At 48.2% G+C, this 16,401-nt stretch overlaps 1 protein-coding gene and 1 pseudogene across 1 annotated transcript; both read left to right on the forward strand.

The window, feature by feature from the left end:
* The first annotated feature begins 2,500 nt into the window (after window positions 1-2,500).
* LOC101951493 (olfactory receptor 51G2-like) lies at window positions 2,501-3,509 on the forward strand. Its single transcript, XM_005312745.2, has one exon. The coding sequence runs from the start codon at window positions 2,574-2,576 to the stop codon at window positions 3,507-3,509; it is 936 nt and encodes a 311-aa protein (XP_005312802.2). The 5' UTR covers window positions 2,501-2,573.
* A 9,073-nt stretch (window positions 3,510-12,582) lies between these two features.
* LOC101951759 (olfactory receptor 51G2-like) lies at window positions 12,583-13,508 on the forward strand (annotated as a pseudogene).
* Window positions 13,509-16,401: the final 2,893 nt, after the last annotated feature.

Below are 16,401 nucleotides of genomic sequence, written 5' to 3' on the forward strand. Positions count from 1 at the left end.
CCGTGGAAAATTTCCAAGGTTAAGTGAAGCTAAGATAAAGAAAGGTGTCTTTGTTGGTCCTCAGATTCGTGAACTTCTTCGAGATGATGCATTTGACAATGCACTGCGTGGCAAGGAAAGGACGGTATGGAAAGCCTTCCAGTTAGTGGCAATAAATTTTCTCGGAAACAAGGCAGACAACTACAGGTTGTTGGTGGAAAACCTCCTCAAGGCATACAAAAGCCTTGGTTGCAACATGTCACTAAAGCTACATTTTTTGTACTCTCATCTAGATTTTTTTCCACCGAACTGCGGAGCAGTGAGCTACGAGCACGGCGAGCGATTTCACCAGGACATTGCAACGATGGAGAAACGCTATCAGGGCAAATGGAGCCCATCAATGCTTGCAGACTATTGCTGGACAGTGACAAGAGATGCTCCATTTAATGAATACAAGAGACAAGCCAAGAAGCGCCGAGTAGACACTGAATAGGACTAAACTATGTACATAATAGTTTTTTGCCTTTTGTTTCATAATAAACTTTATTTATATAACCCTTTTGCTGATTTTTAAAGTGTTACATAAACAGGACAGGTGAAATATTATCATGCAAAGCAACAATAAACACATGAAAAGACCTAGGTTTACAATTTATGATTAAAACTCTACTATCTACACAATATACATAGACATAAAATGTAAAAACTTAAATATCTTAGAAACAGTAGCCAGTCAGTTGTTTTAATTGTCATATTTGAATTCAGCACATCAAAATGCATAATAAATAGCACATCTTATCTCTGAAGCAGATGACTTCTCAAAAATTGTAGACCAGTGGTATTGAAAGCCAGCAGCAGAGTTGTTGGAATGTCTACAGGAAGGAGCAGTGGTAACTTTATTGCTTAATGGCTTTTGCTTTAGAAAGTATTTCAGAAGTACTCTACATACTGTTTGCAATGGGTTTGTGCTATTAAGCCTTTGTTCAGTGAACAATTGTATAATTCCATCACCTGGTAACTAACCAGTAGCTGTTTCTAACACTTACATTCAGGGTCAAGAACACAATCCCTCTGCAATACCTGCGCAACACTTTCCAAAAAGTAAAGTCATGAGAGAACAGAACTGCTGGTCTCTGTTTCAGCAGAGTACAGCTCAGGTGCAGAAAAGGGGAGTGTAATAGTGGCTGTATGTAATTTACGCCCATCATCGCTTACACAAGCATGGCTGAAGAAACTTGCACACTCAACCAGATATTAGTGCAAACCTAGTGTTTTCACTATTCGCCCATATGTGACGCTAACCCCACATCTGCCCAAATGAAGTAACTGTCTGTGTTAGCTTGTAACTTTCCAAATATCTACAGACCATCACATGGGGAGAGGATGCAAGTCCTGTGAGGATGAAGAGAAGGATGTAGGATGATTGAACTCTCTGGATTCAGTCAACATAGGCCAGGCAACGCACTTCAGCTCTTCTTGGAGGGATTTTGGGGGGTCAGAGTGTATCACCGGGAGCATTTGGTAAGGGAAAGTTAACAGAGCCCACTTCTGATTGAATGTATACATGTAAATCTGGAGCAATGCCATTCAAGTCAATGTTATTGAATTAAGAATTTGTGCCTAAGAATGTATCTCATGTACTTCAAAGAGGCAGTGGCTTAATTTGGACTCTCAGGAGTGAAGAAAATTAAAAAGTGTATACAATGAGGCAATGGAACACGTTTATAAATAACTTCAGTGCAGGACAGATAAATACATTGACAGTTTAACCCATGCACTTGCCATGTGTTTACACACATCTCATGATTCAATGGACCACACTCAGAAGTGGACGGCCAGAAAGAGTACCTGTGGGAAACCCACATAGACAAATCACACAGGGCTCAAGTAGGCTTTGGAACTCCCAGCCACAAGACATCAATGGGGCCAAGAGTTTAGCAGGATTCAAAGAGGGACTGGATGTTTATATAGATAACCAGAAAATACAATTAGAGTAGTGAGGATTGTTTCAAAAACGCTTTGATGGGCTCTAAACCTTCCTGATTTGCGCCGCACAATTTGTCTAAATTTGTTATAAATTTGTTAGTCTCTAAGGTGCCACAAGTACTCCTGTTCTACAATTTGTCTAATTAGTGGGTGCGGGTTATTTCAAAGCTGGCTATTGTAGGGCGTCTTCCACTTCCTATGAAGGATCTAGAACTGGCCACTGGATACTAGGCTAGATGGACTATGGGTCTGAACCACTGTGGCAATGCCTATCTTTCTATTTGTTGTGTAATTCAAAGACTATGTTTTTGCTGGTTTCAGAGTAGCATCCGTGTTAGTCTGTATCCGCAAAAAGAACAGGAGTACTTGTGGCACCTTAGAGACTAACAAATTTATTTGAGCATAAGCTTTCGTGGGCTAGTCTCTAAGTACTCCTGCCACAAGTACTCCTGTTCTTGTTATGTTTTTGCTGATCTTCCTTGAACTCCTGGGAGTCTCTACATTTTCATTGAGAACAGAAAGATGTCTCGTTAAATATCATCTAGTATCCTGTCCTTTTTTCTTTTAGGAAGGAAAGTTCAAAACTCCTTGGACCTGCCCAGGACATTATGTCAGCTGTCAATGACACCAAATTCAACTCTGCAGTGTTCCTTCTCACTGGGATACCAGGTCAGGAAGATGTCCGTCTCTGGATTTCTATCCCTTTCTGCTTCATGTATCTTATTTCGATAGTAGGAAATTCAGTCATTCTGTTCATTATAAAAACAGATCCAAGCCTCCATGAGCCCATGTACATTTTCCTATCCATGTTGGCCGTCACAGACCTCGCCTTATCAATATCCACCATGCCGACGACACTGGGTATATTCTTGTTTAACTCTAGAGAGATCAGCCTCAATGCCTGTTTTGCCCAGTTGTTCTTCATCCACATGCTTGAGTGCATTGAGTCCTCGGTGCTCTTGTTGATGGCCTTTGACCGCTTTATTGCAATCCGTGACCCACTGAGATATGCTTCCATCTTAACCCTGCCGAGAATAGGCAAGATGGGACTGGTGTGTGTTCTAAGAGGGGTGGCTGTAATACTCCCACTCCCTATTCTCCTTCAACGGTTCCGATATTGTCAATCCAATGTCCTCTCCCATTGCTACTGCATAAACCAGGATGTCATGAAGATGGCTTGTTCGGACATCAGAATAAACAGCATCTATGGCTTGTCTGTTGCACTCTTGACGGTGGGGCTGGACTCGCTGCTCATCTTCCTCTCTTATGTGATGATCCTCAAAACAGTGCTGAGCATCACGTCCCACGCGGAGTGCCTCAGGGCCCTGAACACCTGCGTTTCCCACCTTTGTGCAGTCCTGCTCTTCTACATGCCAATGATCGGCCTGTCTGTGGTACACAGATTCGGGGAGGGCTCTCCTCCTTTGCTTCAGATTCTCCTGGGCTACATCTACCTGCTCGTCCCGCCCCTGATGAACCCAATTGTGTATAGCGTGAAAAGCAAACACCTTCGTGCAAGGATAATCAGGGTGTTTGTCAAGTGAAGGGTCGGTTCATCATCCGGCTCCAGCTATGGTGACACGGGAGACAAATAACATGGGCCACCTATTCCATCATGGACCCTTAAATCCGAGACGACATGAACTATTGATCTCCACTATGTAGAGACAGGTTCAGATGGGGTCTAAGACTTGGAGTAATTGGAGAGCGGCTGATGAGGGAGGACAGTGCACTGGGAGAAGGAGACCAAGGCAGGCAGCAGTATTTAAAAAGTGACTTTGCTCATGGTGAGCTATGGGACCGGTGGTATGTTGGCCCATAAAGAGCTGCATCGGTGGCTGCTCTGACCCCAGAATTCCTCTCAATACAGTCAATAAAGAGAAGGGCTGTGAAGGTTGTTTCCCATTACACTTGGCCTGTCACTGTCCCGTCTGTGGATAAACATTCACAGGCCATGAAAAATACTGCAGAGCTGTTCTGCTGTCACTATCCTGGCCCTTCCTGGGCGCTCTGGGTGCTATGTGATCTATGAGAACTGCACCAGCTGTGGACAGGGGCTATTCCAGGAGCACGGGCACCAACCCTCCCCCTACGCCCTCAGTCAGGTGTTTGTGACTGTATCATCTCAGACACATGATTAACACAGGAGCTGCAGGAGAAGCCATTCAGGCAAAACCCTTACCCGAGGCTCTGCACACAGCACACCTCTCAGCCCAGTCCCCACCGAGGCAGAGCAGAGCGGTGTGTGTGAGTGAGGGCCTGACATACAGGAGTCCTGGCAAGAGACTCAAGCCCAGGTTCCCTCCTCCTGCCCCCATTTGTGCTGCCCCAGATTGAAAAAGAGTGGAAATGGTCCTCATCTCCCCAACATTGGCACAGTTAGCTCCTATCCCAGAGCAGTCCATTTACTGTAGGGTGACCACCTTTGCAAAATCAAAAGAGGGACAGAGGCAGGAGCCCCACCCCATCTCTGGCCCACCCCTCTTCTTCCCCCATGAGGCCCCACCCTCTGCTCCTCCTCTTCCCCCAATGCTCCACCCACTCTCCGGGCCAGAAGCTATAGCTGGGCCATGGTAAAATTTGTCTGGGAGCTAGAGCCTCTGTGAGGAGCACCAGATCCTCCACCTGCCCTGGACAGAGGGCTGGAGGGCCCAAGAGAAGCCCCCAGCCTGTGTCCCTGCCTCCCAGGATGCACACCAGGGAAGATGTAGAATCTGGGGCTCCCAACGCCAGCCTTGGTTCCAGGGATAGCTCTTACTACAGTGCAGCTGGTGGCCTGGCCAGCGGGGCAGAGCCTCATGGGAAGTGGAGGAGTAGGGGGAAGGGCCTAGTGGGAAGAGATGGGGTAGGGGGTGGGGCCTCTGCGGAAAAGGAGCGGGTGTTGCAGCAAGCCTGAACCAATGCTTATCCCAAAAAGGAGTTTGGTGGGGGGCTCCTGAGGAAAGGAGGAGGGTGGGGCTGGAAGGTAGGAGCTCTTATGTTTTAGAGAAGACTGAATTAATGCGACCCCACAAAGGGGGCTCTTGTCTGCAGGGCTAGCTCAGGCCACTAGGGGGCACTCTGGGGTGGCCCCCATCCCCAAGGACTTAGCAAGAGTGATCTGTGTACTTGAAAGCTGTTACAAGTGGGCGGAGTTTAGCCCAGCCCCTCGGCTGCTCTAAACCCCACTGATGCAGGGAGGAGAACAGGTCAGGGAATCAAACCTCTGTAACTGGCTCCTTGCCATCTCTGCTCTCTACAGCGAAGGCGGGAGCTCTGCTGGTGCAGCAGAGAATCCAGCCGTACTTCTCACCGCTCAGATGGCTGGAAGCCTGGCCCTGTGTTCTGGGCACTGATCTGTGACTCCAGACAGCTGGGTTTGATTCCCGTGCCATGTGTGACCATGGGCAAGCCATTGGCTGTTTCTGAGCCCCTGCACAGGTGGATAATAGCCCTGCCCTTCCTCAGAGTGGTGGCAGAAGGATACATACATTCATGGTGCTCAGATACTCTGAGACCGTAAGATTGGGGCTATGTCAGAGTTCCACAGAGCCGTGGCCCACCCATTTAGCATCCAGGCCCACCCAAATCGGGGCAAAGCCCCCCAATCCACTGGCTCGGACTCCCAACCGCAGCTCGGTGTCCAGCTGTGTCCCTCTCCTGCCAGCCCCACGCAATGATGCCCTGGTGACCCAGCCCAAATGGGGTGTGCCTCGTGGGTGTGGTCTGGGCCAATAGCAGATTAGCCACTGGGTCTGGGCCAACGGGGCCGCCCCAATCTGCTCCACCTGCCCAGCGCTCCTGCGGAGAAGCAGGGTCCAAGCACAGGGGCTTGCCTTACTCCCCCCACCCGGAGCTCCTGCCCAGAGTAGGTCGCGGTGTGGGAAGAGCACCCGGGGGGGAGTGGGAGAAGCCCCCTCACCCAGACCCACTTGCAGGCAGGATTGTTGGACAGGGGAAGTGGGTCACTCCCGTGCACCCCAACCCTGCTCCCGTGCAGGAGTGCTGGGCAGGGGAAGTGGGGCAATCCCCCCTGTTCGGACCCCACTAACCTTCAGGAGCACTGAGAGCAGCAAGCCCCCATACACCAAACCCACTGTCTGGTAGGAGGCTGCAGAAGGGGTGGGGAGGGAGCCCCAGTTGTCCTGGCCCAGTCAGGGCCCCACAAATCCTAATCTGCCTCTGTGGGGAGAGACAGTCCCCCTGTCATTGCCTGCCCAGCTGAAAGCTAGGCCCAGCCAGTTTTCCTGTTCTAGCTACACCACTGGTCCCTAGAGATCCTTGGCCTCACAGTAGAATGTAAGTTGGGCCAGTTCTGTTTCTCCATCTCCAGAGCAAAGCCTGAGTTACTTGTAGTGATACGTGAGATAGATGAGTGTAGGTGTGTGACAGCTGCCTGGTATTTTAAAATCATTTTCTCTAATGCTTTATATTGTTTGTTAATAAAGCTACTACTTTTAAGGAGGCTGTGGGTGATTGTATAGCTCTGGTCACAAGCACCCAAACAGAAGAGACCGAGGTGTCCAGTCGGACCTGCTTGGAGATAAAAGTTTAGCATAGATGGGGTGTTGTTCCCAGCTCGAACAGTGGAACAATTAAGAATAGAAGAACATAAGAATGTCAATACTGGGTTAGACTAAAGGTCCATATAGTCCAGTATCCTGTCTTCCTACAGTGGGCAATGCCAGGTGACCCAGGAGGAATGAACAGAATAGATAATCATCAAGTGATCCATCCCCTGTCGCCCATTCCCGGCTTCTGGCAAACAGAGGATAGGGACACCATCCCTGTCCATCCTGACTAATAACAATGAATGGACCTATTCTCCATGAAAGCAGTCAGGCAGCTCAGTTGGGTGTATGGCACCACCTGCTGTCATGCTGGGTGATAACAGAGATTGCACAGGCTGGCCGTGTTACCAAGAAAGCAGTGTAAGATTGGCCAGACAAGTTGGAGGGTTGAGGGGCACAGCAGTTCCCATGGCTCCTGGACTACACTCCTGGGATGACAATCTGTCACAGTGGTCTGTGTTACTAAACTTCTTGCATTCATCAGTAATCTACATGGACTCCAGGGAGATTACTGATGAACCCAGGAAGATGAGCACCACATACTACTTCCTCAGCCACACTGGAAAATGCAGAGTGCATAATAATAAGCAAAAACTTCCCAGAGCAAACCCCACAACTGGCGGCCAGCGACCACAACTGCACCAGGGGAGACTTAGGGCTGGTCTACTCTTCGGGCGGGGAGGATTGATCTAAGATACGCAACTTCAGCTATGCTATTCATGTAGCTGAAGTCGAAGTATCTTAGATCGAATTACCTGGCCGTCCTCATGGCGGCAAGTCGACTGCCTCGGCTCCCCCGTCGACTCCGCTTACTCCTCCTGCCAACGTGGAGTATGGGCGTCAATTCGGGGATCGATTTATCGCTTCTAGATGAGACACGATAAATTGATCTCTGATAGATCGATTACTACCCGCCAATCCGGCAGGTAGTGTAAATGTGGCCTCAGCGTGTCGTGGCCAATTATATCTGCCACCCATGGTTCCCAACATTCTATTCGCTTTTTTTGACTGCTGCTGCACATTGAGTGGATGTTTACAGAGAACTATCCACAATGACTCCAAGATCTCTTTCTTGAGTGGTAACAGCTAATTTGGAAACATCATTTCACAGGTACAGTTGGGATTATGTTTTCTAATGTGCATTACTTTGCATTTATATACACTGAATTTCATCTGCCATTTTATTGCCCAATCACTGAGTTTTGTGAGATCTCTTGCTTTGGATTTAAGTATATTGAATAATTTTGTCTCATCTGCAAATTTTGCCACCTCACTCCTTACCCCTTTTTCCAGATCATTTATGAATGTGTGGTACAGCACTGGTCCCAGTACAGACCCCTGGGGAACACCACTAGTTACCTCTTTCCATTTTGAAAACTGACCATTTATTCCTACCCTTTGTTTCCTATCTTTAAACCTGTTACTGACCCAGGAGAGAACCTTCCTGCTTATCCCATCACTGCTTAATTTTCTTAAGAGCCTTTGGTGAGGAACCTTGTCAAAAGCTTTCTGAAAGTCCAAGTACATTATAGCTTCTGGATCACCCTTGCCCACATTTCTGTTGACCAGCTCAAAGAATTCTTATAGATTGGTGAGGCATGATTTCCCTTTGCAAAAGCTATGTTGACTCTTCCTCAACAAATGTATTTGTCTGATAATTCTCTTCTTTAATATAGTTTCAAACAATTTGTCTGATACTGAAGTTACGCAACAGCCTTTGTTTACAGAGCTGAAATTTTGGTTTCTCATCTCCCTTTCCCTTGTAACATAAACAAAGGTTTCACTGACTGAGTCTATGGCTGCACTATGGGTATAGAATGGTGTAAACCTCCCGACCAGTCCATGGCTGGGCTACTGTGCCCATGAATTACACTAACCAGCCTTCCCATCTCTGTACAGCCCCCTCCACTCTGTAGAATGGCCCCTTAAGCAGATCCTGTGGTCCGTGGCTACTGGTGCTGGCCTTGGTAGAACATCTCTAATGAATCTGTGCTACCACAGACCTGAAGAGTGTCCAAAAGCACGTGTGGAGGCACAAAGATTGTGGGTGGGCCGAGCTACCAGTGGATCACTGAGATCTGTGCATAACTTTGGGAATCCATGGATCCTGGGTCCCCCTTTTCATTCCTCAGGGAGAAGGGAAGGGACCTTTTCTATTGGAATGATCTCAGGGATATTTCCATGTAGGAGCCTTCTGGAATCTCCCTTCACTGGTCTGCACCCTGGGTTTCTAATGCAGGAAAGGGGGCTGCTGGGGAGAAATCTAGTCCCATATTATTATTATTATTATTATTATTATTATTATTTTCATTTCAGGAAGATCACAACTGTGATAGCATCATTGTTACCACTCAGCCACCCCCAAGGAATCCATGTGACAAATCGGAACCATACAAACAGAGATGACAAGCCTGGATTCCACGAAAAGATACTGTAGCAGGGCTTGCGCTGCAATCCAGTAGCGTAACATGACAATGCATCCCCTGTGATTTGGCCTCCTGCAGTTTGTTATTGGCCGTGACGCGATAATAGCTGGTGCACACACAGCCAAGCAGGTGAGGTTCCCTGATGGCCAAGTATCCCCCAAGGGAATGTGCAAGCATGCTTCATAAAGACAGTTCCCCCCCATCTGAACAAATACTGTCTCCTGCCTGTGCAAACTGTCTGATGACTCCTTGTCCTTTAGGGTGAAGACCTCTGGTGTCAGCGGCTCCCCTTCTAGCAGGAATTGGGTACGTTGGCAGGTTCCATTATAATTAAAATGTGCACTGAAGGGGAAAGACTACAAGCTGTTTCCATTTGCCGATGTTCTGTGCAGCAGCAGAGGACTCAGCTGGGCAGTGGGAGTGTCTCAGTGACCGTGGCTGGAGGGCAGGCAGCACTAGGTAGCTTGGGGACCCCTCCCCTACTTCTGACCATTGTCCTCAGTGGGTTGTTCACGCTACACAAAAATCTCAGATACAAAGTGAGCTCGGAATGTTAAAACCCCTATTCCCCGAGTCAGGATTTCTCAAGGGGTCCCACTTCTAGAGGTGCTGTGTGCTCTGGGCCCGATCCTGCGAGTGGCTGAGCAAGAGGAGACCCCACAGAATATCAGTGACTAGTTCCCAAATCGCCCCATGTTTATTTGCTCCTCGAAATTTAATCATCAAATGCATTTTCAAAGATTTTATTCTCCAGGTTAATTGTGAATGCAGTAATTGAGAGTTGATTGCTCTGCGGTAAAAGGTCCAATGAGGCATATTTCTCTTTCCTCAGTGGCTGAGAGCTCTAGAATTTCTGACCTGTAGATATCCCTTAGAGTTCCCGGGCTACCGACATCTTTTATCCACCTCTGATCTCTGTGTGCCACATGTCAGGCCTCGTACCCTGTCCTCTCATGGGAGAGCATCCCACGATCCTCCCACCCTCAGACAGACCCCAGGGGTACAGCACACTGTGATTTCACTGTTCTTGCCCTGCAGATCAGAGTGGGTTCAGCATCTGTGGTTCTTCCCTTTGGAAGGCTGTGAGTAGTGGTGAGACAAGTGACCAGCCAGCCTTCTTGAACCAAAGTGGTGTTGAATGTGAAATGTAGGAATAAAGCGTAACATGGGAGAGTAAGAGGGTTTTCAAAAATCAGTATGTACACGTCTCTTACTCCCAACCCTCCCACTCTAACAGGAACCCAGGCAGGCCGAGGGCCTTCAGACTTTCCAGTGGTGTCTGTGCCTGTCAGTCTGAAGAGTTTCTCAGAAACAGCTGCCCCACCTCACTACAGACTTCCAGCCTGGCATAACAAGCTGGGTAATAAGTATCAGAAGGGTAGCCATGTTAGTCTGAATCTGTAAAAAGCAACAGAGGGTCCTGTGGCACCTTTAGGACTAACAGAAGTATTGGGAGCATAAGCTTTCCTGGGTAAGAACCTCACTTCTTCAGATGCAAGCTGGGTAATGTGGCTAGAGCCTGGGAATAGGCTCTTCCCAGCTTGTAGCTCTGGTGTTGTCTCTCATCCTCCATGAAGTGCTTACTGAGAGATGGCTTTTCTTGAGCTCTTGCTTCCCTTCGAGTTTGTTTTCCAGCTGCCTGCTATTCAATTAAGAAGAGCCATACTGGTTTCACCCAATAGAGCCATAACAGAACCATCCCAGTAGTTAACCCAATATAGCTATAAGCAAACATCCCAAGAACTAGGTTTGACCTACACATTCCTTATGGCATCTCAGCTCCATATCTGTCCCCATACCGTTTTAGGGTGCTACGTATATTAGGAATACAGGACAGAGACAGTCATAGCAAAACAGTCATTATGGCATCTCAGCTCCACGTCTGACCCAATGCCGCTCCCGGGTACTACTTATTTTATGCACACAGGACATAGACAGGCAGAGAGAGGGAGAGAGAGCAATAGACGACTTTCATGTGGGAAATGAAGTTCCATTTCCATGAATACTTATGCATTTGACTTTGAAATCCACTTCCTGCAAATGCACATCGTGCCTGTTTAACAGGTGTTGGGGTTACTCTGTACCAGAGAGTGACAGCTCAGGGAATTAATATTTTCTATCCTAATCCCAATGCCTGTTACCACTCCGGATACAGGCTGCAGACTGACAGAACAGAACCTGAGGAGAACCAGTCAGCTGTTAACTCAGGGACAGAGGAGCTACAACACTCCACATACGGATAGCAATGGGTTTGTGCTATTAACCCTTTATTCAGTGAACAGTTGTATGATTTCCGTCACCTGGTAACTGAGCAGTAGCTGTTTCTAAAACTTACATTCAGGGTCAAGGAAACAATCCCTGTGCAATACCTTTGCAAGACTTTCCAAAAAGTAATGAGAGAACTGAACCACTGGTCTGTGTTGCAGCAGAGTAGAGTTGAGGTGCAGGAAAGGGGAGTATATATAATAAATGCCCATAACCGTTTGCACGAGCATAGCTGAAGTAACTTGCACCCTCAACCGGATATTAGTGCAAACCTAGTATTTTCACTATTCACCCATATGTGATGCTAACCCCACACTTGCCCAACTAAAGTCACTATCTGTGTTAGCTTGTAACTTGCCATATATATACAGACCCTTGCATGGGGAGATGATGCAGGTCCTGTGAGGATCGAGAGAAACCTGTAGGATGATTGAACTCTCTGGATTTAGTCAATATAGGCCAGGCAAAGCACTTCACTCCTCTTGGAGGGATTTTTGGGGGTCAGAGCGTATCACCAGGAGCATTTGGTAAGGGAAAGTTAACAGAGCCCAGTTCTGATTGAATTTATACATGTAAATCTGGAGTGATGCCGTTCCAGGCAATGTTATTGAATTAAGAACTTGTGCCTAAGAATGTATCTCATGTACTACAAAGAGGCAGTGGTTTTATTTGGACTTTCAGGAGTGGAGAAAATAAAAGAAGTATATATAATGAGGCATTGAAATATGTTTATAAATAGCTTCAGTGCAGGACAGATGAATACAATGTCAGCTTTCACCCTGTTCTCACCATGTGTTTGTACAGATGTCATGATACAATCGGCCACACTCAGAAGTGAAGGGTCAGAAAGGGTGTCTGTGGGAAGGTCACAACTGTAAAATCACACAGTGCTCAAGTAGGCTGTGGAATTCAAAGCCACAAGATACCAATGGGGACAAGAGTTTAGCAGGATTCAAAGAGGGACTGGATGTTTATATGGGTAACCAGAAAATCCAATTAGAGTAGAGAGGATTGTTTCAAAAACTCTTGGATGGGCTCTAAACCTTCCTGATTTGCGCCGCAAAATTTCTCTAATTAGTGGGTTGAGGTTATTTCAAAGCTGCCTATTGCAGGACATCTTCCACTTCCTCTGAAGTATCTGGAACTGGCCACTGGCTACTAGTGTAAATGGACCATGGGTCTGATCCAGTCTGGCAGTGCCTATCTTCCTATTTGTTGTGTAAATCCAAGACTATGTTTTTGCTGATCTTCCTTGAGCTCCTGGGAGTCTCTAGACTTACAAGGAGAGCAGAAAGATGTCTCACAAAATGTCATCCAGTCTCCTGTCCTTTTTTCTTTTAGGAAGGAAAGAACTCCTCAGACCTCCCCAGTACATTATGTCAGCTGTCAATGACACCAAAATCAATTCTGCAGTGTTCCTTCTCACTGGGATACCTGGTAAGGAAGACGTCCATCTCTGGATCTCTATCCCCTTCTGCTTAATGTATGTTATTTCCATAGTTGGGAATTCAGTCATTCTTTTCATTATAAAAACAGACCCGAGCCTCCATGAGCCCATGTACATTTTCCTTTCCATGTTGGCCATCACAGACCTTGCCTTATCGATATCGACCATGCCGACAACACTGGGCATATACTTGTTTAACTCTAGAGAGATCAGCCTCGATGCCTGTTTTTCCCAACTGTTCTTCATCCACATGTTTGAATGCATTGAATCCTCTGTGCTCTTGTTGATGGCCTTTGACCGCTTCATCGCAATCTGTGACCCGCTGAGATATGCTTCCATCTTAACCCTGCCAAGAATTGACAAGATGGGACTGGTTTGTGTGCTAAGAGGGGTGGCTATAATGCTCCCACTCCCTTTTCTCCTTCAACAGTTCCAATATTGTCAATCCAATGTCCTCTCCCATTGCTACTGTATAAACCAGGATGTCATGAAGCTGGCTTGTTCAGATATCAGAATAAACAGCATCTATGGCTTGTCTGTTACACTCTTGACGGAGGGTCTGGACTCGCTGCTCATCTTTCTCTCTTATGTGATGATCCTCAAAACAGTGCTGAGCATCTCCTCCCATGTGGAGTGTCTTAGGGCCCTGAACACCTGCGTCTCCCACCTCTGCGCCGTCCTGCTCTTCTATACGCCAATGATCGGCCTGTCTGTGATACACAGGGCACTTCTTCCTTGATTAAGATTCTCCTGGGCTACATCTCCCTGCTTGTCCCACCCCTGATGAACCCAATCGTGTACAGCGTAAAAAGCAAACACCTTCGTGTGAGGATAATCAGGATGTTCATCAAGTGAAGGGTCAGTTCATCATCTAGCTCCAGTGCTGATGACATGGGAGATGAAAAATATGGGCCACCTATTCTATACTGGACCCTTAAATCCAAGACGACATGAGCTACTGATCTCCACTATGTAGAGACAGGTTCAGATATGGTTTAAGGCCTGGAGCAACTGGAGAGCGGATGGTGAGGGATGACAGTGCACTGGGGGAAGGAGACCAAGGCCTGCAGCAGCATGTAAAAAATGACTTTGTTTGTGGATAGCCAGGGGACGGGTGGGATGTTGGCCCATAAAGAGCCATATCAGTGGCTGATCTGACCTCAGAATTCCTCTTTATACAGTCAATAAAAAGAAGGATTGTGGATGTTGTTTCCCATAGCCCTGGCCTTTCACTGTCCCGTCTGTGGTTAAACATTCACAGGCCATGAAAAATGGTGCAGAACTGCTCTGCTGTCACAGTCCTGGCCCTTCCCAAGCTCTCTGGGTGCTGTGTGATCCATGGGGGCTGCAGCAGCTGTGGTCAGGGGCTATTCAAGGGACCTGGATACCCAACCTTTCCCTACGCCCTCAGCCAGGTGTTTCAGACTGAGTCATGTCAGACACATGATTAACACAGGAGCCCCAGGAGAAGCCATTCAGGCAAACCCCCTGCCCCGATTCATGGCTCTGCACACAGCACACCTCTGAGCCCACTCCCCACTGAGGCAGAGCAGAGTGGCGTGTGAGGGTCTGACACACAGGAGTCCTGGAAAGAGACTCACGCCCAGGTTCCCTCCCTCCGCCCCACCATTTGTGTTGCCCCAGCAATGAATCGGAGTGGAAATAGTCCTCATCTCCCCAACAGAGGCACAGCTAGCGCCTGTTCCAGTGATGTCCATTCACTGTAGGGTGAGCACCTTTTCAAAAGGGAAAAGTGGGACACAGGCAGGTGTCTTGCCCCTTCTGTGGCCCCACCCATTCCCCTCTTCTTCCCCCTTGAGGCCCCACACTCTGCTCCCCCTCTTCCCTGAGGCCTTGCCCCCTGACCAGACTGGAAGCCAGAGACTGACCATTTTAAGAGCTGTCCAAGGAGCCAGAGTCAATAGGAGGTCCCTCAGAGCCTCCACCTGCCCTGCACGGGGGACTGGTCGTCCTGAGAGCAGCCCCCAGCCTATGTCGCCATCACCCAGGATGCATCACATAGGGAAGGTGGAGAGTCCAGGGCTCCCCGTGGCAGTCTGGGATCCCTGGGTAGCTCTTACCACAGCCCAGTTCTGGCCTGGACCAGAGGGGAGCCTCAGTGAAAGTGGAGGAGCAGGTGGTGGGACTTCAACGGCAGAAATAGGGCAGAGGGTGTGGCCAGCCTGAACCAACGCTTACCACAGCAAGCAGGGCGGTGGGAGGCCCGTGAGTAAAGGAGAAGGATTGGGCTGGAGGGTAAGAGAGCCTGTGTTTTAGAGAAGACTGAATAAATGCAACCCCACAAAGAGGGGGCTCTTGTTTTAAGTATTGCAGGCTGAGAGTAGGCCATTGCAAGGACCATAGGGGGAAGGGCAGGGCACCTCCAGGGGTACCTCATGTCACAAGTGGGCACTCTGGGGTGACACCCATGTGCAGGGAATTGGACAGAGTGTGCGGTGCTCTTGGAAGCTGTTAGGAACAGGCAGAGTTCAGCTCTGCCGACATGCCGCTCTAAAATCTGCTGAGGCAGGGGGAGAACAGGCCAGCGAATCAAACCCCCGTAACTGGCTCCTTGCCATCCCCGCTCTCTGCAGCACAGGGAGGGAGCTCTGCTGGTGCAGCAGAGAAGCCAGCCAGTCCTGTCATCGCTTGGAAGGCTGGTCTTGTGGTCTGGGCACTGCTCTGTGACTCAAGAGATCTGGATTTGATTCCTTTGCCATGTGTGACCATGGGGGAGCCATTAGCTGTCTCTGAGCCTCTGCACAGGTGGATAATTGCCCTCCAGTGCCTTAGTGGCAGGAAAATAAATACAATATCCTTGGAGACCTTCATCTTAGATGGTCTGGCTGGGAGAAAGCAGTTTGAGTGGAAAAGTCAGCTTCACGTTTAGGCCCTCTAACATGGGCAAGGCTGATCACTATGGTGACAGGGACCAGGCTCATCCAGGTTTCAGCAAAGGCCTTTTCCACAAGAAAAGGGCAAACAGATGGGAAGATGCTCTCACAGACACAGGGAAAGTAGGCTGTGTCCCAAGAGCTCCTTGGATTCCCAAGAGAATGTAAGTTGGACCGGTTCTGATTCTCTGTTACCAGAGCAAAGCCTGTCTAACTTAGCTTGTAGTGATACGTGAGATAGATGAGTGTAGACTTGTAACAGCTCCCTGTTATTTTAAAACCATTTTATCTAATACTTTGTGCTATTTGCTAATAAACCTATTTGTTTTAAGGAGGCTGGGGGTGACTGTATAGTTCTGGTCACAGGCACTTACTTGAAGGAAAGAGACTGAAGTGTCTAGTCGGCCATGGATGGTGATAAGTGTTTAGCGGTGGCAGAAGGAGAAATACATCCACGGTGCTCAGATACTCTGAGACCCTAAGATCAGGGCTATGTCAGGGTTCCACAGAGCAACACCTCTGACATTTGTCTATAATAGGCCTGTTACTACATCCTCCTGTGACAGCCGGCTTCTGGGAAGACCCATACCTCCAGCACCGGGGTTTCTGTGGCAGATGTGAGGGTGCTCAGGGGTGACGGTGAGAGGTAGGTAGTGGATTTCTGAAGGGAGTGTTGGAGTGTCATGGGGTTGCCAAGGGGACGCATGTCCCCTGGAATGGTCGTTGAAGCATGAAGAGACATATGAATCTTTAGTGCATCTGGCACGTAAATATCCTGCGACTCTGGCTACAACAGTGGCATGCGAACACCTCTTCTCACTTGCAGGTGACATTGTAAACAAGAAGCAAGCAAC

Source organism: Chrysemys picta, chromosome 1 (assembly GCF_011386835.1).
Source record: "Chrysemys picta bellii isolate R12L10 chromosome 1, ASM1138683v2, whole genome shotgun sequence".
Lineage (NCBI taxonomy): Eukaryota > Metazoa > Chordata > Testudines > Emydidae > Chrysemys > Chrysemys picta.

Bases quoted from the DNA above. Each gene is read 5' to 3' on its own strand.
- LOC101951493 (XM_005312745.2), top strand. From the start codon at position 2,574: ATGTCAGCTGTCAATGACACCAAATTCAACTCTGCAGTGTTCCTTCTC.